The 22850-nt window shown below is 34.1% G+C and overlaps 1 protein-coding gene across 1 annotated transcript in view; it reads right to left on the reverse strand.

The window, feature by feature from the left end:
- Window positions 1–22850, reverse strand: part of LOC121371399 (kinesin-like protein KIF26B) — a 217361-nt gene that overhangs the window by 143838 nt on the left and 50673 nt on the right. Inside the window, exons 4-5 of the mRNA XM_041497266.1 lie at window positions 15493–15725; window positions 7305–7431 (exon numbers count right to left, since the gene is read on the reverse strand). Of these exons, the coding sequence (XP_041353200.1) occupies window positions 7305–7431; window positions 15493–15725 (360 nt within the window). The remainder of the gene's footprint in view (window positions 1–7304; window positions 7432–15492; window positions 15726–22850) is intronic.

The following is a 22850-nucleotide window of genomic DNA, read 5'->3' on the forward strand; positions in this document are numbered from 1 at the left end:
CAATTAGTCGTCTGATCACTGGAACATCACAGGCTTTACTGCCAGTCAGTCGGGACCCTCTCACACACTGTATCAGACAATGCAAGCGCTTTACGACACAAGCAAACGGTTTAGAGGATATGTTTTCTATAAATAAGAAATAGGTTTGGGGAATGGAAGTGTATTGTGAGACCAGGCATGATTGTTTGTGAAGAGAATGTTTTCCAGCACGGTTCAATGAAACCCAGATTAGTCATATCTTTTGGAGGAGTTTTATGGCGCTCATCGCAACAACACACAACTATTCCTCTGATAAAACTTCAAACCCTTAGGGAGCGGTTATGCATAAATTTTTCACAAAAAAATAAAGATGATTTTTTAATGTTTTTTTATTTCTCCATGTCTCTGAAACAACTATTTGCAAAAGATTTCAAGAATTAATTTGATAATCGAATGTTGATGGCGACATGTGAATAGAAGCCATGATAATTTTGGTCACCGGCAAACTTCGACCACACTTGCATGAGGCCGATTTCTCATTTAATGCTATTTTGTGTTTGGGAAACACTTATGGAGGGAAATTTTATTTGAGTTCATTACAATCAGACCCATTTCAGATGATACTCAACATTACCCTCCCAGCACAAGAACAAATTAAGCTTTGTCTCCACTTGTGACAAAAACATTAAAGAGTTGCTTTGAGTGTTTTCCCAAACAGTACCTATGACTACTTGGGAAAATGATACTGGTTTAAAAATGAAACAAAAAAGAAACAAAAGTTGTTTTTCACATTATTGGATTTGGAATGGATTTACACTTCAGTTTTAAACAGTCACCTTATATCATTGAAATTAAACAAATCAATACTTGCAATAAAAACAATAATGTTCTTAAAGTTAATGCAATCACATATACATTTCATAATAGGTACATAAAAAATTAAAAATAAATGTTGATTTAAATAGACTTGTCTAAAATTAAAATAAACTTAAAAATACTTAGTAAGATTTCAACATGTTCTGTATTGTCTGATATTATTAAAACGTTTTTCTTTTTTCATAAAATAAATGCATTTTACTCCTATTATGATTCACTTCAAAATGAACTCAGTGTGTCCAGTGTAGACATTCTCTTAATGAATATCAAACTGATTAACAATAAACAATGTGCCTGAATATAGAGACATTATATTAGTGAAACGACCTCAGTCTCCACTACCCTCCTCACCTAAACATGTATGGTTACAAGACAAAAAGCCCAACAAAAACAAACAACAACATGTGACTGCTGTCTTCAAAGCTAGTAGTCAATATTAATAAAAACCTACTTATATACCAATAATCACCACAAAAGCACACAATTTTATTATAAACAATTTCAAAATGCTGAAACATAAATAATATTGAAGACACCAAATTTGAAATGAAAATAATATATTAAAAGTTATATTTAATGTTAATAAAGTACCAAATAATGAAAGTTCAATTTGTATGTATCTCATTAATTTTTTTAAATAATAATAACTTTAACCTCACACTTACCCCAAACATTAACTCTAGAGGTCAGGACATTTAAACTTTCCTCCATTTGATGCCGATAATTAATCTAAAAGAACTACATTAGTCGTGTATTAATTTTATTTCTGACCAAAGCAGCAGCATTATTAAGATTCTGCTCAGTGAAGAAACCAATCAAACGTTACACACTACAGTAACAAGAAGACTTGGAAGTGCAAGACGCAACTGTAAAATAAAATACATGCACGGTTGTGACGCGACGGGCGCACAAATACAGATGTCACCCAAAACTCTAATTAAACAGTCGGGCCTCTCGTGGCCATGATGGTAATGATATGAGAATCCCGGTGGTATTCTGGCAACATGTTTTATTGAATTTTTTCTCTTTTTCCAAGAATGTTGTCCTTGCCTGATGAAATGTAAAATAGCTTGTTTGGAGTGGAAATCCACAGGGTGCAGAAGACGGTGGACAATCAAATATTCAAGACACTGTGCAACGTGCGGGGTGTGATGTCACACATGACCTGATACATGTTGTAAAAATTACTCTTGTAATTTTCTGTAATGAATATAAATTATCTGCTATCTCAGCCATTATCAATTCTAACAGATAAAAATGGAAGATTCTGTTAATTTATATTAATTATTTTACTAAAATGAATTCAAAACAAAAGGAATGCTTGCTTTAAAAAAATTCCCATAACGTCATTAATATACAGGTATGGTCTACAATGTGAAATAAAAGAAGCAATCTGCCACCATGTGTTGTACAAAGTTCATAACTACCTACTAAGTGTCATATATATATATATATATATATATATATATATATATATATATATATATATATACATACTTGTGTATACATATAGTAATTACGAAAAGAAGGGAATATATTTTTAATAATACCTCAGCACATTTCAAATGATGTCTATCTGGAGTAACATAGGATGAGCACCTGATAGTGGATCATGGCAGCAATCATGACTTTACCAAATGTCCTTTCAACTCTGCCTTGTGCAGAAATATGATTTTGATATCGGACTATGGTTTTATTGTTCAGATTTATATGATTTTTTTTCCATAGCTAGGACACTGCATACCATGGCTTTTGATGTACCAGAAGTGGGGCACTGGTTGATATAGAAAAAAGCCCAAGTCCATTGAGGATGATTGATCCTGTGACCCACTGTACGTCAGCCAAGTGCTCTACCTCTGAGCTGCAGATGGTGATTAGAAGTCATACTAACATGTTTTATATTACTTTAATGGTTCATACATCAACTGATGATTGATCCTGTGACCCACTGTACGTCAGCCAAGTGCTCTACCTCTGAGCTGCAGATGGTGATTAGAAGTCATACTAACATGTTTTATATTACTTTAATGGTTCATACATCAACTGATGATTGATCCTGTGACCCACTGTACGTCAGCCAAGTGCTCTACCTCTGAGCTGCAGATGGTGATTAGAAGTCATACTAACATGTTTTATATTACTTTAATGGTTCATACATCAACTGATGATTGATCCTGTGACCCACTGTATGTCAGCCAAGTGCTCTACCTCTGAGCTGCAGATGGTGATTAGAAGTCATACTAACATGTTTTATATTACTTTAATGGTTCATACATCAACTGATGATTGATCCTGTGACCCACTGTACGTCAGCCAAGTGCTCTACCTCTGAGCTGCAGATGGTGATTAGAAGTCATACTAACATGTTTTATATTACTTTAATGGTTCATACATCAACTGATGATTGATCCTGTGACCCACTGTACGTCAGCCAAGTGCTCTACCTCTGAGCTGCAGATGGTGATTAGAAGTCATACTAACATGTTTTATATTACTTTAATGGTTCATACATCAACTGATGATTGATCCTGTGACCCACTATACGTCAGCCAAGTGCTCTACCTCTGAGCTGCAGATGGTGATTAGAAGTCATACTAACATGCTTTATATTACTTTAATGGTTCATACATCAACTGATGAGCAAGAAGCCAACATCAGCCTACAGAATATAATAGAATAGATGTTTAACAACACCCTAGCATGAAATCAGTCTTCAGAATATAATAGAATAGATTGTTTAACAACACCCCAGCATGAAATCAGCCTTCATAATATAATAGAATAGATGTTTAACAACACCCCAGCATGAAATCAGCCTTCATAATATAATAGAATAGATGTTTAACAACAACCCAGCATGAAATCAGCCTACAGAATATAATAGAATAGATGTTTAACAACACCCAGCATGAAATCAGCCTTCAGAATATAATAGAATAGATGTTTAACAACACCCCAGCATGAAATCAGCCTACAGTAAAGTTTGTTTTATTTAACAATGCCACTAGAGCACATTGATTTTTTATCTTATCATCGGCTATTGGACATCAAACATATGGTCATTCTGACACTGGTTTTTTTAGAGGAAACCCGCTGTCGCCACATAGGCTACTCGTTTATGACAGGCAGCAAGGTATCTTTTATTTGCGCTTCCCACAGGCAGGATAGCACAAACCATGGCCTTTGTTGAACAAGTTATGGATCACTGGTTGGTGCAAGTGGTTTACACCTACCCACTGAGCCTTGCGGAGCATTCACTTCTGCCTACAGAGGATTCAGCAGATCTGTCCCAAACTCACATGAATAATCAACCATCCAGAAAAATGATGATCATAATACTTGAATTTGTTTAAAATATGGTCAAGTGGTGCACTACAGGTTTCAAATGAAACCAATCCGGTGTCAAAGTTCTCATTTTAATGGAAAGAAAGGGGAAAATTACTTCCCTGAAAATAGTGACTAACCTCATGAACAAAAATGTCATGGAATGATTTCCAGAGAAAACTACATAAATAAATAATTAAAACAGGGCATAAAAAGCAATTTATCAATGATGCAATTTAACTATAGCATGTAATAAATCAATCTTAACCTTTAATCAGCTTTGAAAAGTGATATTATAACAATAGTCAACAGTTTGAAATTCACAATATCTGTAACACATGGAAAGTTTCTAGTTGATCCTGAAAATGTTTGATGGAAATTTGCATTAATTGTCAAATGACCTGTCAATAATAATTAGTTTTTAAATGTATAAAACCATCAGCCCAAAAAAGAATCGGATTAGGAAGATTCTAAAAAAAAAGAAGTTGTTTTTTAAACATTTTTATTTGGACACTACTATCTGAAGACTGAGAAAACATCTGCTAGATACTTTAACATTTTAATCAGCAGCAAATATTTTAAAATTTATCAACTGATACACTAATAACAGATCAGTGAAAGTGAAACAAACCCAGTATGATTCATTATATGGCATTGCTTATATTTTATCGATAAGAATTAATGCTAATAATAAAAAATACATCAACACTTAAAGAAACTCAAAAGCATCATCTTACCCAATGACAAAAGCAGCTTTGTAACATTAAAAAGATAAAACATTGACTCTGGCATACAAAATGATCATTCTTTGTCTGTGGTATACTTAGTTGTTAAGTTAGAAAACGAATCCTCTGTCACATAAAAGGCAACCTTTACTTTCTGCACATTAATAAGCCAGCAGGAAGCTTGTCCAAGGTGTATATCAAAGGTAGGAAACAGTGGGAAGTACAGGCAAAAAACGAACAAAAATGTTTTCATTCATCAGCAGGTCAAAATTAGCAAATTTACAACAAAGTTCACTTTACATGGTTTCGGGAAGTTTTTTAACAATTATTTCAAATGAAATTAAAACAGTAATACATGCCTAGCTATGGGATATATTGATGTCCTCGCAATGTGATAGGAAGAGTCAGGTAACTCAATAGGCAATAGGAAGTATTGATGTAATTTTCATGGCTATATAATATTTAACTATATATACATTTTGGTACGACAATGAATCATTATATAAACTTTAAGACAGTCAGTTGAAAAGTCATAAAGATCAGTGTATTATGTGGTCTTACACATCCCCAAAGTGAGTTGTTAAGACTCATTTTTGGGTTGGTACTGGTACTGAACTGTAAACCCAATACCTGTTAGCCTTACATTCATTTCAATTAAAAAAAATTAACAAAATAAATTCTGTAAAAAATACTACAACACTGAAAAACTATGACTGCTATTTTTTGGAGGTACAGTTGCTTGGTAACTATCATACAAAAAAGCCAATTCAAAATACGTTGAGCAAAATGTTTTTTAGTTATCCAGTCAGAACACAACATCATTTTGCGGTTATTGTAAGATATCCTTTAGTAATAAAAATAACAAGTACCTTCAAACCAATGGGTTATTTAAATGCTACAAAGGTCAACTACATGTAATCATCAAAGAAATATTTTGAAAGGCATTTCTGTATTTTTATATTATTTTTTAATGAAGACTTATTTTCTAAGTCAGACTATATTAAGCTCCTACACAAAAAACCACACACATGGGGAATGGTGGTATGGTGCCTTTAAGCTGATGGATTAACCACTATGTCATTGAGGACAGTCCCACAGGGAACATGAGGAGAAAAGATAGACTATCCAGGTTTTTACTTATGATGTAAGACTGTTTATTTTTACATGACAGTTAAAGCCTCAACATGACAGATTGTGACAGACAGCAGAGATGTTCTGATGTACTCAAGTAGGTTAGAGTTATCACACCCTGCTGGAACTCTCCAGTCAGACATGCTGTGTTACTAATTGACAGTGATGGTACTGGAAACACAACAAACAAGATAACTAGATTAGAGTTACATAATGTCATGTAAAAAGGATCACTAACAATGTCCTAGTGCAAACAACTTCCTGTTATTGTCATCTATAACCTGAAGCAATTCCACATGTCATTCAAGAAAAACTGCTGTCATAAGTTATAACAGAAAAACCCCACATAAAATATTAAATAAATAAAAACTTCTGTAAAACAGGTATTTTGGGGGCTAAATTTGTTATAACAGAAACAATACCTAACATATAAAATATAAAAATCTTTACAAAGTTTCTGTAATTTTTACCATTTAAAGACGTTTATTATAAAAATGGTTATCTGAAGCAATGGCCAGTTCAAAAGAAATTATGGTACACATTATATATGATTTGGTCTCTTAGCATAACCACTTAAATAATTTTTAGATCTTTTGATACCAATGGGAAAAACTTATTTTTATACTAACAAAAACAAATTATTAAAAACTATTTGAACAAGAATAAGAACAAATGTTGTTCTTCTTGTTTTTGTTCAAATGATTTTTAAATAATTTGTTTATTTTCATATAAAAATTAGTTTTTCCCATTGGTCTCAAAGGCTTAAAAAAATTAGTGAGGTATAATTATGCTAAGAGACTGATGAATTAACCTTGAGCAATGTTAACCACTCCCACCAAAAAAAAAAAAAATTAAGTGAAAAAACTGTTATTATGTCCAAAGTCATATATCTTTTATAAGAACATTGACACAAAGTATCAAAATAACCCCCAAATATACATTTTAAAATCACCAAACACACACACACACACACACCCTAAAAAAAAAAAAAACTTTTTTCAGATTCAAACACACTTGACTGCACTTTTTAGGGTTCATCCAAGCATGAACATTTTAAAATCACTAAGTGAGTGCAAAAACAAAAACAAAAACAATTTTTTTTATAATAATTATAGTAAATGTTTTTTTTTGAAAATTCAAACACTCACTTCAATGCACTTTTAAAATTTCATTCAAGCACATACATTTTAAAGTCACATAAAAATTATCTATTATTTTTGATAATAATTATATTAAATTAAAAAATAAAAATAAAATTCCAACACTGACCTGACTGCACTTTTTTGGGTTCATCCACGCACGGACATTCTGCTCGAGGTAGGCCTGGGCTTGAGCGGCTATAGGTAATCCCGTCCCCGAAGCACTGCTATAGGCCGACTTTCCCTGACGCATCAACCTGGCAAGAGAAAATGTCTATGAAAAGACTGATGACACACGCACACTGTGAGACAGGAGCCTCCCTACCTGGCTGGTCTGATGGAGCAGGTTGTGTGGAGCTCATCACTTGACCATAAACCACCAACACAACACGGCCCACCAGTCAACGCACCAGAGTGAACGACCTTTATTACCCAGTAATATTACTTCTTTTAACCCCAGCCATAAACCAACATCAACATAATATGTATATAATGTATATGTGGGGCTGTATTTATAGTACCATTACTCTTTTCTTGTACTTTTGATGGGACACGAGTTTGTCCACTAATTCATTGCTTTTCTGTCACAGTCATCTCCACATGTCTTAAAGAAAAAAATTTGTTGTAACCTGAACTACCGTTTTAATAATGGGTCAGTGGATAGCGTTTTTCTTTTTTCTCATTATTATTTTTATATTACAGTGAAAAAAGTAAAAGATGAAATAGAAGAATCAGGGCAAGTCTTCCTAAGTAAGTCAGGTTACAGAATATAATGGGTGGTGTCTTATGGTTGACCTGGACAGTCTTGTAAAGTGAAACTTGTTATAAATCTAAGTTTTATTTCAGTGCTGATCGACACAGCCATATGATTGCTTGTACAAGCATATACAGAGAAAACCCTCTACACCAGACACCTAAAAAACCCCAAGTAAAATGTTTGGTTTTCAAGGTTTTTTTATTTAGAGATGTTCTGTTCTTTAGTGGTGTTTAAAAATGAACCACGGAAAACATTTGGTTTTGAGGGAATTCCGATTTACAAAGGGTCTGATTTTGGGAGGTTTTACTGTATTATAAAAAGGACATGAAATGGAATGTTTCTTCTTCTTTTTTCTTTCTTTTTTTATTTTTGTTTAATGACACCACTAGAACAAATTGATTAATTAATAATTGGCTTTTGGATGTTAAACATTTGATAATTCTGATATATAGCCTTCACTACATTACATTTTTCTATTAGCAACACGGGATCTTCCATATGCAGTTTCCATAAACCTGACAACACATACCACAGCCTTTGAAATACCAGTACTGGTTAGAACAGGAAAAAATTATTTGGAGAATGCATTCACCAGAGAGGTTGAACAGAATAAAATATTTTGTATAAATTTGCTCAGCACACTGTTTCAATGATGGCAACTTGGTGTCTCTCATAATAGCAACATTTGGTCTAGAATTTTAATGGTTTATTTAACGACGCACTCAACACATTTTATTTATGGTTATATGGCGTCGGACATATGGTTAAGGACCATACAGATATTGAGGGAGGAAACTAAGTGTTGCCACTTTATGGGCTACACTTTTCGATTAGCAGCAAGGGAAGTTTTATATGCACCATCCAATAGGCAGGATAGCACATACCACAGTCTCTGATGTACCAGTCGTGGTGCACTGGCTGGAATGAGAAATAACCCGATGAGCTGACCACGCATCAAGCAAGTGCTTTACCAATGGGCTACGTCTTGCCCCTTGGTCTAGAATGAAAAAATACAACAAAAAAACAAGAAAAAAACCCCCAAACAAAAAACCACCACCACCAAGTCCATAGAGTACTCATTCATGTTTAGCAGCATAAAATATTTTATATGCATTTTGCAGGAGAAATGATAGCACATACCAGACCACCCTATGATACACAGAGTTGAATTGAAATAAGCCAATGGCTCCATGCACCCAGGTGTATTGAACCCATGACTCACTGCACCTCAGCTGGAAGCACTGAGTAACAGGCTGTATCATTGTTCTACTGATGTACTGTAGTGACATTGTTTATCTGTTGTGGTATGTAAACCTGTTTCTCCAACAAAATCTCAGAAAAGGACCTGTTGCTTTTGGGGGGTCAAGGAATAGAATGTGGTGATGGACATTATTAAGAGGTTAAATACAGGAGATATTTCAGAGAAAACCTAATAAACATATGTCAAAGATAAAAATCAATGAACTGTGGGGTCTTTCAAATAACAATTTGAATTTCTGCATTTTGAATTTCATTTCAGGTTGTCTATTCTATCATATTTCATTTAAATAATGACAATTTTTATATTTAATATCTTATTTAAAGTAACTACTGATAAGTTGGGTGTGAGAGGGTCTACTGTATATCACTATTTCAGAACGTAAGGTTGAAACTACTCCGGGTGATGATGCACTGTTTTGCTCTAGGACAGTGCGGTTTAATCGTGGCCCTGGGTGCTCGGGGCGTGATTGAAAGTAAACTCTTCAATTCACTTGATGTGTTAATCCTGTGAGGCATGATGTAAATCACAGATTGCTGTAAATATTGGCTCAGTCCGGCCACAGATCTCACTCACATATATCAGAATTAGCAAACCCTGGGGCTGACCAGGCTCCAGTAATTCACGTTGGCCATCACACACGGAGAAGCTGGGATGAGCCGCTCCATAATAGTAATGTGTTTAACCCGGTATCTCAGTGTAATTACATACAATCTATGGACTGGTCACTCTGTGGCATTCAATGCTATACAGTGACCAGTAGAATTTAATTTCAGGGATAAAAGATAAGCAAAAAAAGGAGGTCACTGTAGTGTCACTACAGGGTTTCATCATTTGTTAGTAGGTTATATAAGCAAATTTCATTAAATAATAACAAGAAATGAAGATTAATGGCCAGCTGATAGAATTAAAAAAGATAAAAAGAAAATCATGAATTAAAAAAGATATATTTTTTTACAATTTATCCTTATTGTCATGTAAAATATTTTTCAAAACCCAGTCAGCTCACTTCCAAATGAAACACCTATAATTTATACAATTATTTGTACACTAAGGTACAAATTAAGTTATATATGATTGAATACATTCTTTGTATGTATGTCTATGAAATAAATCAAAGGTAGTCTCATTACTAATAAAACGTTACATTACAAACCATTACATATACATGTACAATCTATTTCATGAAGTAACAAGTAACCGGAATGGTTAAAAGTTACAGAAAGAGAAATCCATTATAATTCTTAACAAAACAGTACATGAAGGTGGGTAATATAGAAGCTCCAGTTATATGCATTAGTTTTTTTTACTGTCCTCTAAATTTATTACATAATTTTATTTTGACTAGATGCACAAAAACCACCTAATTCACTATAACCACAGCCAATCCATTTCCTTGGCTAAAAAAGAAATCAATTATCAAAGTTGACAAACAATAAGGAGCAAGTGTACGATTGTGTTTACCTTCAAGTAATTAAATGGGAAATCCTTTCTAAATTCCGTAACACAATCTCACATAACTCCTCAGTAATGGCATTCTTCGGCACATTTCTGCACACAATCACCGGCTAATACAAATCGGCCGCTGCTCGTCCACTGGAGCCCACTCTGAGCTGTCAATTCTGACACTTTTCTGACGAACAATGTGGCCAGTCGTCACCGCCAGCTTACCTATTGATCTCTCGAGTTTTATTAATATCCGATGGTCAGATGAACCGCATGTCAAACAAAAACTCCTAATCTGGACTGATTAAAATTTTGCAAAGGCCAAACTCTCACAGATGGGTCTTAATAGTTGAACTTGGACCAAAAGTTGGCCGTGTGAGAAAAATACCGCCAGATAGGATTCGTGGTACCAGTGAGCGATGAATCAACTGGGCACCCAGCGACAGGCGCCGGCGACAATGAACATTCATTAAGATGTCAATCAGAGAGACGATGGCATAAAATTGGGAATAACAGTTACCAGATTGACATTCAACAAATGCACAACAGTGTTTTCCACTTGTCTGCACCAGGCTGTTTATAACATAGGATATTGTTTTACAAATCAAGTTAAAAAGGGGCTTGCTGATCAACTAGTGACAATTAAATTAATTTAACATTTTGTCAAAGAGATGTTCATATAATTGTATTATCTCAGCCATGTTGCACAGATTTTCCCAATTTGGTATTCGAGAAGGTGTTTTATCAAAACACAACATGGTCGAGATTTTGATAGTGTTTATTACAAATAATAGTTAATGATGTTTTGGTGAGATTTGTTTATATACACATATATATAATTCAATTCATAGTTACGTCTTAAACAAAAACAGATCTCTCAGGATTTTATATAAAACTATTTCCCCTTAAACACAATTTATTATTCCTTGCACATTCTGAGCATGTCGAGTTTGTTACCTCTAAAACTCAGTTATTGCCCTTAGTGTTGGTTTTAGAAACTTTTTTGTCAAAAGACACACTAATCTTTTTCACTTTTACAATAATATGCTCAACATCCATTTTCATCTCTCCATTTTCAAAGTTCTAATTACATTTAACTCTTCCCTAATTTGTCACCATTCATTCATAATTCACTAATATAACTAACATACTACTGCTAAATTAAATAAAAAAATTAAGAATCACAATTGTTTGTCTAATTGTTTTTAACATTAAAAACCCCCATTTCTTCACTTGCCTTTTTTACAATTTCATTATTTTTGTTTTCTTAAAGTATAATTAATTTAAGAATTAAACTGTATATAAGTGGATTTTTTTTTTTTTTAGTGTCTAACAAAACTGAGAAAATAAAGTACCTGATATAATGTGTTCAAGCCATACAATATCAAATCCTTTGATATCACTTCCAACAGTAATATTAAAAACAATTTTAAAAATGTTTCAATTTTTTTTTAAAGAGGCCAACCATTAAAACAAATCAAAGGTGACAAGCAATAACTTCTATGCATTGTAAAGCATCTTTTTATCTGGCAAAAAATGCCCGTCTGTCTCAGCCAAGATTACAACTGAAAGCCTTGCGTTGTCGGCTGCTCGGTCATACAGAATTCTCATTAGGAAATATGGACCCATAGCTTCAGATCATGCAAGTTAGTTGGGTTTTATTGTCGGAACTCTTCTGGAGAAGGGACCAAGACTGGATCCGATTAGCTCAGTGATGCCGACTGCTCACGACTTTATTGTGAAGTAAATTCTGAATGTTCTGGCCTCAGTTCATAAATTAAGACTGAGACACATAAAATGGAGATGCGTAATACAGCTGAGCCATTGATTTAAACACATCTTGTCATTTTAATGTTTTAACTACTGGTCTGCTTCAACTTTTCACAGCCGTTTATCACAAATTACAACTTGTCAAATTGCATTAGCTAGAAACGTCCAAATTTAGGGGAAATGATGTGACAGCCAAGCATATCAGTTGGTTTTACAACTGTAATTAAGTTATCGGTTGCACAACATTGTGCTGTCGTTGTGTGATCTATCGTCTGCGAGGGTTCATCTAATACAGCATGCAGACAAGTTCTGATCAAATAACACAAGCAAGTACTAATGACAGTTGAGATTAATGAATACTACAGGACTACAGCACAAATATACGTCAGAACTGATTAGTATTAACTACACAAGCATTTACTAATGATAGATCAAATTAATAGATACCGCAATTACGTAATGACAATTTGAAATACCACAATTTAAATGTAATAATAATGCATGTATGATGATTCATATCTAGATAACGGTATCATAGGTGTAGGGGTGGGTGGGTGGGTCGTATATAACAAATAATTACTCAGTCTTTGTAGAATGAAAAATATGCAACTCCAGATGTCATTAGTCACTGGATATAATTAATTTTTTATTTTTAAGAAAACATATCTTTTTATGGCTTCAATGTACACAAATTAGTTGATAAGTCATGGTATTGTTTTGCATGAAACAGTTAAAAACCTTCATTTTATTTAATAGTTACATAACTTTTGTAATAATCTAAATTTAAATATCATATGTATTGCTAATTTCAATTTATTTTTTAAAAATAATTTTCAGAATTATTGAACCTAAACCACTTTTAATAATAAACCATGACTAATTTCTATTACACCAGCTTGCACAAAAAAGAAAGCAACCAAACTTTCTAAAGAGTAAACCCACAAGAGTTATTCCCCTTGAATTTACCATTAAACTGCAATATGGACTAAACATGTATGCTAAGCACCTTTTCTCTTTGTATATGCATATTTAAAAAAAAAAACATTGATGAACTGAACATAGTTAATGAAATTTTAATTTTATTTTATAACATTTAAATCCCGCACCCATGAACCCCCCAAAAACTCCCAACCCAAATGGACCTCGTTAGGTAGTGATTTGTTTTTGAAGCAAAATTAAAATGCTGATAACAACATTAAAGTTTGACACAAATAACAACGTTAAAGTTTGAGACAAATAAGAGAGATTTCTAAAAATCAAATCTAAAAATCTTATGGGACAGTTTAGATTCTCTGGCTATATAAGTATTTTTATTATGTGCACAATACACATGCAAGTTAATAAAAATATATATCACTAACTATTTTCAAAACTATGCTGCTCATAATACAAAAACTTAAAACTTAATTAATACAAGTTAATACAAATTTACAATTCCTGTTTAAAGTAGTAACAGTAATGATGTTACATCATCTAAGTAACAGTAATTATCTCACCTATTAGGTTGGTGTGTGGACATGATGTTACATGATCTAAGTAACAGTAATTATCTCACCTGTTAGGTTGGTGTGTGGACATGATGTTACATGATCTAAGTAACAGTAATTATCTCACCTGTTAGGTTGGTGTGTGGACATGATGTTACATGATCTAAGTAACAGTAATTATCTCACCTGTTAGGTTGGTGTGTGGACATGATCTAAGTACCAGTAATTATCTCACCTGTTAGGTTGGTGTGTGGACATGATGTTACATGATCTAAGTAACAGTAATTATCTCACCTGTTAGGTTGGTGTGTGGACATGATGTTACATGATCTAAGTAACAGTAATTATCTCACCTGTTTGGTTGGTGTGTAGACTTGACGTTACATGATCTAAGTAACAGTAATTATCTCACCTGTTAGGTTGGTGTGTGGACATGACATTACATGATCTAAGTAACAGTACTTATCTCACCTGTTTGGTTGGTGTGTAGACTTGACGTTACATGATCTAAGTAACAGTAATTATCTCACCTATTAGGTTGGTGTGTGGACATGACATTACATGATCTAAGTAACAGTAATTATCTCACCTGTTAGGTTGGTGTGTGGACATAACGTTACATGATCTAAGTACCAGTAATTATTTCACCTGTTAGGTTGGTGTGTGGACATGATCTAAGTACCAGTAATTATCTCACCTGTTAGGTTGGTGTGTGGACATGATGTTACATGATCTAAGTAACAGTAATTATCTCACCTGTTTGGTTGGTGTGTAGACTTGACGTTACATGATCTAAGTAGCAGTAATTATCTCACCTGTTAGGTTGGTGTGTGGACATGATGTTACATGATCTAAGTAACAGTAATTATATCACCTGTTAGGTTGGTGTGTGGACATGATGTTACATGATCTAAGTACCAGTAATTATCTCACCTGTTAAGTTGGTGTGTGGAAATGACGTTATATGATCTAAGTACCAGTAATTATCTCACCTGTTAGGTTGGTGTGTGGACATAACGTTACATGATCTAAGTACCAGTAATTATCTCACCTGTTAGGTTGGTGTGTGGACATGACATTACATGATATAAGTAACAGTAATTATCTCACCTGTTAGGTTGGTGTGTGGACATGATCTAAGTACCAGTAATTATCTCACCTGTTAGGTTGGTGTGTGGACATGATGTTACATGATCTAAGTACCAGTGGTATGTGGACATGATCTAAGTACCAGTAATTATCTCACCTGTTAGGTTGGTGTGTGGACATGATGTTACATGATCTAAGTACCAGTAATTATCTCACCTGTTAGGTTGGTGTGTGGACATGATGTTACATGATCTAAGTACCAGTAATTATCTCACCTGTTAGGTTGGTGGGTGGACATGATGTTACATGATCTAAGTAACAATAATTATCTCACCTGTTAGGTTGGTGGGTGGACATGATGTTACATGATCTAAGTAACAATAATTATCTCACCTGTTAGGTTGGTGGGTGGACATGATGTTACAGGATCTAAGTACCAGTAATTATCTCACCTGTTAGGATGGTGTGTGGACATGATGTTACATGATCTAAGTACCAGTAATTATCTCACCTGTTAGGTTGGTGGGTGGACATGATGTTACAGGACCCGATCAGTACGGGGATGCTGGCGGGACTGGCGGAGGAGGACTGGGCCTGCTGGATGGACTGGATCATCGAGATGGCCTCCTGCTTCAGCTGTCTCACATGCGTCTCACACACCGCACACACGTGGCGTGCACTCAGGTGCTTGCGAAACGAATCAGGCACTTGAAGTTTGTCGTGTATTTTCTCCAGAGGTAAACTCTAAAAACAAGAAGAAAAACAGAAGCTGGTTAGTTATATATATCACAGACATTATGGATATGTCTTGTACTAAGATGTTTGTAAAACGTTTCAGGCTTTTGAAGTTTATCATGTATGTTTTTCCAGCTTTAAATCCTAAAAAGAACAAAAAAGAAAGAAAGAAGTTAGTCTAGTGGTGTGTTCTAGAGAAAGAACGCGTGCAAAACAATTGACTGGTTTCCATCATACGCTATCCAATGCCATTCATGTAACTTTAGGTGAGTGAAAAAAACTAGTGAGCGAACGCAAACATTCAGCCTCCTGAACATGCCTTAGATTGCATTATCCATCAGTCACATCTAGATGTAAGAATTGTGCTCCAGGATATTTAAAAAAACCCAAAGATTAAGAGTTCAGAAGAACAGAAGAGCTCGTTTGTTTTTAACATCCGTCTGTCAGTACAATGAGAAAAGTGAATAAAGTACGCAGCGGATAAAGACCTTTTTTTATATACAAGTGTTGTGAGTAGATGACACTGTGCTCAAAACAATTTGTTAGCACTTGTAAAATTGTCTCGTGTTACTCCAGTATAAAGCTCAAGAGAAGATGTTTTTCAAGTGGCGGGTCCAGGACCTTGAGATAAAAGGAGATTTTTGTTCTTCACAGTCTAGCTGCACCTGCACAAGAAGTGACTTTGTAGAGTTGAGGGCAGTGCCCCCACAAGATCCCAGTCAGCGAGTGAAATACAAGACTATAAGTGTTTTAGGGATCAACAGTTATGTCACCACCACACACAAGAAGCAATGAAGTCAACACCACACAAGATGATCCGTAATAATGTCACAACCACACAAGTCGTTGAAGGGTTTGTTTAAAGACACTTTCAAATGTTTTCAAACTATATTATACTTGAAGGGACTTAATTTCATTGTAATTTATTAATTTCATTTAAAAAAATAATAAAAAAAATTATCTTGCTTATTATTCGGTATTGAGAACAACTTGGCCATTTGGGGTTTTATCCGGGACAAGATAAAATATCACTGTGAAGTGACATTATTTCATGGTGGTCTAATTTGTGTAATTCATGGACCAGTGCAGTGAAAGAATTGAAGAATAAGATGAAAATCTAATACATACATATAATGAAAATGTATGATACTACCTTTTCAATTCATTAATTCATTTATCCAATGAAATGTCTTTATTAGCAAAACAACACAAATTTAAGCCCACGAAAATAAATGATTTCACAGTAACTGTCAGTGAAAGAGAAGTCGGTATAGTGGCTTTCTACTTTCTCACAGTCAATTCACTCTGATTGGTAACCAGTACTGAGATTCGAACCCAATATCTACCAGTCTCAAAACCCATGTATCAAACACTACACTGCTGAGGCCTAATGACTGACATCTCCCACTGAGTCAATAACTCTGGATGATGACCAGTACTGAGATTTGAACCCAATATCTACCATGCTCAAAACCAATGTCTTAACACTACACCAATGACTAATATATCTCCTTTTGTACTGGAGTATAAAGTGAATTCATTCATTCATTAGTGCAAGTAGGTCATCACACAATAAATGAATTCTACTTCCTCTAATGATTCACAGTAGTCTTTTCATATTCAGATCAAAGAAAACTAGAAAACAATGTAATACAAAATATAACACACCCATGTACTGAAGTAAACTTTTCATTTACTGGTATATTTATTTTTAAGTTTGACATCATGGCACCTTGTAACAATATAGCCTGGTGAGTGTCAAACTAAAAGTACTAATGCACTTTTTTATGAATAGACAAATTAATTCACAGATATAAAAATGTAATATTTTTAAATGTTGTTTGTTTTGTTGTTTTGTTTTGTTCTATACATATCATAGGTAAATATTTTCTACAATTGTTCATGAAGCTAGTTTAAAGGTTTGATACTATAGTGTTTTATGTTTTATATATAATTATTATTTAAATAAAAGTACCAATATTCAAAAGCACATAGATAAGGAGGTGAATTTCAAGTCAGTTCACTTACACAGATTTTAAAAAAAAAAGGAAAAAAAAGAAAGAAAAAAGAAGGAAAAAAGAGAAGAAAAAAAGGTTTACTGGTTGAGGCAAAATGTCAAAACAAACTGAGGCACCATGCTTCCTCTGTGTTCCCTAATTTGGTTTTCAACATTCGTTTCCTTATATTATGGTACTTTTCCCATTTTAATTAACCTTTGAATCATGATTCAACAGTAAACATATTCTGATATATATTTTGTCATTCATCAAAGAGAAAGACACTAAAAACATCTCAACAGATAACGTCTTTTATTACCAAAACAAATCAACTAGGGAGCCTTTCTGATAATAGCATTAAATAATAAAGAATAAGACGGCTTGGATGAATATTCAATAGATAGATAAATAAATCAACCTTCCAATAATATTAAATAACATTTAGTTTGTGTGTCAATTTATTTTGCTGTTTCTGTAAAGTATTAAACATGCTTATATCCAAATAGTTTGAGCATACTCTCTGTGGGCCCCAATATGGAATTCAGACTAGGTACTATCTAAAGTGAAACGGGTTGGTGTAGGATAGAAGTTATATGTTAATTTTGATACAAATTATATTTATAACATACACATAAGAACAAGTACCGAAAGTAAAAAAAAAAGTAAATTTCAACAAAAAGTAAGAAAATTTATACATACATGTATTATGTATCACCTGTCAGCAATTATTTGACCAAACAGCTCTGTGATACAACAGTTTACAATCAACGTTAAAACTTAACTGTAGACTGGTGTATGTATATTATTCAAATCCTAAATATTACAAGACAAAACTGTTTTCTAGAAATTAGCAGGAAGATGTATACCATCCAAAAGGAACACTGCAATCAGAGTCTTCAGTTAATCACATATTTGGGATAATCCCATTTCTCTTTGTATTTAGCATTATCTACTATTAGCCATTGCTTTATAAACAGTCAATTGTATTTTTAAAAATCAGTATATTGAAATCCAGTTAATTTGTAAACATTCTGTCTTGATCACCAATACAGTAGCTCGAGCTTCCTGCTCCATACAGCCAGGTAAAAGATAAAAGGGAAATGCAGGTACACAAGAAGAAGACTGCACATTGTTGTCTAATTACAGGTAACAATAGAGATTTCAATGTTGTTCACACACTCATATCAGCTGGTAGGATCACATCTTAGGCTTAACACCCATCTCACCTTCAGCCAGGTGTGGGATAACATCTAACACAAGTCTTTGATCTTTTTATTAAAGTAGTCCGCCAACAGAGACGGGATTTGTTCTTCCTGTTTGGCTATATACTTATATGCTTACACTTTTAGATACTATTAGAATGAATTCACTTAGTAGGGAACTCAATGCATAATCTCAGTGATGTGAAAGAGATTGAAGAACACGAACAACTTTGTAACAAAACCACAATACTGAATGCTCTCAATGTAGCATTAGAGTATGGAATAGTTAAGAAAATATATAATATACTGTCATTCATCCATGCATGTATCCATCCATCCATCCATCCATCCATCCAAATCATCCACTCACAAAACCCACTCACCCATCTATCCATCCATTTATCTGTCTGTTCATCTGTCTGTCCATCCATCCATTCATCCACCTACCCATTCATTTCCTCTATTTATCTATCTATCTATCCAAAACACACACATCTATCCATCCATCTACCAGTCCATTCATCCATCCACCCATTCCCCCTATTTATCTATCCATCCAAAACCCACCAACCCATCCATCCACTCACCTACATACCATCCATCCATCCATCCATTTGTCCATCTGATGGGCAGACAAACAATTTTGGTAAAATAACATTATGGTTGATAAAAATATGAAAATGCAGTGTTTCATGTAGTTCATATAGTTCACGTGAATGAGAAACAAAATTCTGAACCACATTATTAATTGCCAAATAATCAACAGAATAGATAAAATGTAAATTCATAAGTCTATTTTTCATTATTACTAAGCCAGCTTTTGCACCCAGTCCCTCTAATTACAACCTACTTGAACGTCCAATTTGGAACACATCATAACATAATTATTTCATTGTCTACCTTCTTCCAACTCATTAAAATAATTCTGTAGATAATTACTCCAAACATGCAATGCCAATTTTTCAATAATTGAGTTCAGTGTTCTGTTGTTGAATATAAATGCCTTTATCGATATTAATAATTTCCCTTTGAGATTTGTTCTCTTCATTTTATAAATTGTTCTTTGTATTTTTTCTTTAATTTTAAAAAAAAAAAATTCTTTTGTCTTTGCTCTTCCTGGTATTCCTTTCTTTCCTTTGTGTATTGCTAATCTGTGCTTACTTTAACACACAAGTAATTTCTTCTGCTTCAGTGAATGAGTGCCAGCTTGAATATGATAACATGCAAGATCAATTCTGGCCAACCAGTATTCAGCAACTATTACCATGATATGTGCTGCCCCAAATTCAGTTGATGCAAGTACTCCATGCCCTTACGAAATGCTCACCAGCCTGGGCTCAGATTTATGAAGCAATCTTAGCACTATCATATCATAAAACCGTTGTAGACCATGGCACGTGTCACTGTGATGTAACAGCGTACAATGTTTTTATTGTATCATAGCACTAAGATAGCTTAGTAAATATCAAACCTGAGGGGCAGGATTTAGTTCAGTCAGTTGAGCGCTTGCCTGAGGTGCTTGCATCACAGGATCGAACCACCTCAGTGGATCCATTCAGCTGCAAGTGGTTTTTTTCCTTCCAACCAGTGCACCACAACTGGTCAAAGGCTGTGGTATGCACTTTCCTGTCTGTGGGAAAGTGCATATAAAAGATCCCTTACTACATTAGGAAAGTGTAGCGGGTTTCCTCTGTTGACTACGAGTCAGAATTACCAATTGTTTGACATCAATAGCCGATTATTTATTAATCAATGTGCTCCAGTGGTGTCGTTAAACAAAAACAAACCCTAGCCTGGTTTCAGTGCTCAATGCTAAATGAATGTTACATGACAGAAGCCAGTTAATGGATGTCCATGATGGAACCTATGTACTGTGAAAATATACTTGTACATGTATGTAAATAATCTGTTACTGCAAGTGAATATAGTATCCTAGTTGATGAGTTGTTTCTCTCACTTGCTAGAGTGTCACAATGAACATGTGTGTTATAAAATACACAATGTGATGGGACACTGTTAAACAAACATGTGTGTTATGAAATACACAATGTGATGGGACACTGTTAAACAAACATGTGTGTTATGAAATACACAATGTGATGGGACACTGTTAAACAAACATGTGTGTTATGAAATACACAATGTGATGGGACACTGTTAAACAAACATGTGTGTTATGAAATACACAATGTGATGGGACACTGTTAAACAAACATGTGTGTTATAAAATACACAATGTGATGGGACACTGTTAAACAAACATGTGTGTTATAAAATACACAATGTGATGGGACACCGTTAAACAAACATGTGTGTTATACAATACACAATGTGATGGGACACCGTTAAACAAACATTCCTTTCCTTCTTCAACAGGGTTTATGCTAACAAACTTTTTTATTATCGGTATGAATAAAAGGATCAAACTTGGATTAAATCCAATGCCCAAACTGAGCTCGGATTACATTACCAGTGAATCTGTTTCACCGGAGTCCAAATTCTAAGAATGGAGCTCAGCCAAAAAGAACACAGACAAACCTGCTCAAGTATTCATCTCTGATTTACAGCCACTTGTGTTAAGCAACTACATGAAAGAAGCAACCTCTGATAAACCAATACCTCAAAGAAGGAACCACCTCTGTTAACCAGTCATTTGTAACAGTCACTTCTGATAAGCAGTCCACTCTGATAAGCAGCAACCTCTTACAAACAGTTACCTCTTGTAAGCACCACCTACATAAATCTGCCACCTCTAAAAACAGTCACCTCTGTTAGACAGCCACCTCTAATAAGCAGCCATCTCTGTTAAGCAACCCTCTATGTCATATCTGTATAACCATATTGAGTTAGTTACACATTGTTCTCTCACTGTGACAAGTTACTTCTCATTTTCATCTTGGTGGCAATACTGCTAATGATAAATGACATTGATTTGATCAATAAAGTGAAATACTAACTCCCAGCTTTCAATACGGATCCCAAGCACCTTGTTTGCGCTCCAGTTAGCAATTGCTAATTAAACAACTGGTTTTCAATGTAAATTGTTGCTAATCACAGCCTTCAAGAAGCCGGCAAGAAAGAAGAGAATTTAATTGAGTTGGGAGGGAGGGATGAGTTTCCTACAGATAAAGCACAAGTTGTGAAACTTTTGACAGCACAAATCCTGTAGCAATAAATGCCATCTGGTGAAGAACAAAACATGGCCACGCGAGACTTGGAGCCATTTTTCATCCACTGATTATAACAAAAGACTTGTTTTACAACTCACCGAGCTGCAGGGAATGCGGCTGATCAGTAGTCAAAGAAGAAAAGAAATCATAAATGTCATGTTTGTAAGATATTATTGTTTCTGTGGAAATGCACTGTAAATGACACTTAATGGCAGTGATAGATTAAACTTTTATACAGTTGTAGTTTTTTTTGTTCTCAAAATGAAACTGAATATTGTGTTGTATGGAAATAAGGAGATTTTTTGTTTTAAAGGTAGAATATTTACAGTTTTTCCCATCTACAAGTATAATGTGAAAAATTTCCCATGTGGGTTTTTTTAAACATTAAAAATCAATAACTGTTATAATTCTGGTTTTTGTGACATGAAAATGGTTATGACTCACTTTTTATTTATTCATATAAGTTTCTATTACAAATTTCAGTTTACATATAATCTTAAGTAAAAGATATTTCAAGTACTCACTAGTAAATGGCATATTGGATTAAAATAAACTAAGTATGATCTTAAGGGAAAGAAAAGATAAAAATGAACAGAGTTACTGGACACTGTTTGGGACATATGTCCACCATATCATGTGAGCCTATCTCACAGCAATACAAGCTATACTATTTAAATGACAAAAACTAAATCTATTTTAAATGAATATATGCTTAAATATATTACATAAAAAAAGGGGTGCAAATTTGGTTTAGAAATGAAAAAA

This window comes from Gigantopelta aegis, chromosome 4, assembly GCF_016097555.1.
Source record: "Gigantopelta aegis isolate Gae_Host chromosome 4, Gae_host_genome, whole genome shotgun sequence".
NCBI lineage: Eukaryota > Metazoa > Mollusca > Gastropoda > Neomphalida > Peltospiridae > Gigantopelta > Gigantopelta aegis.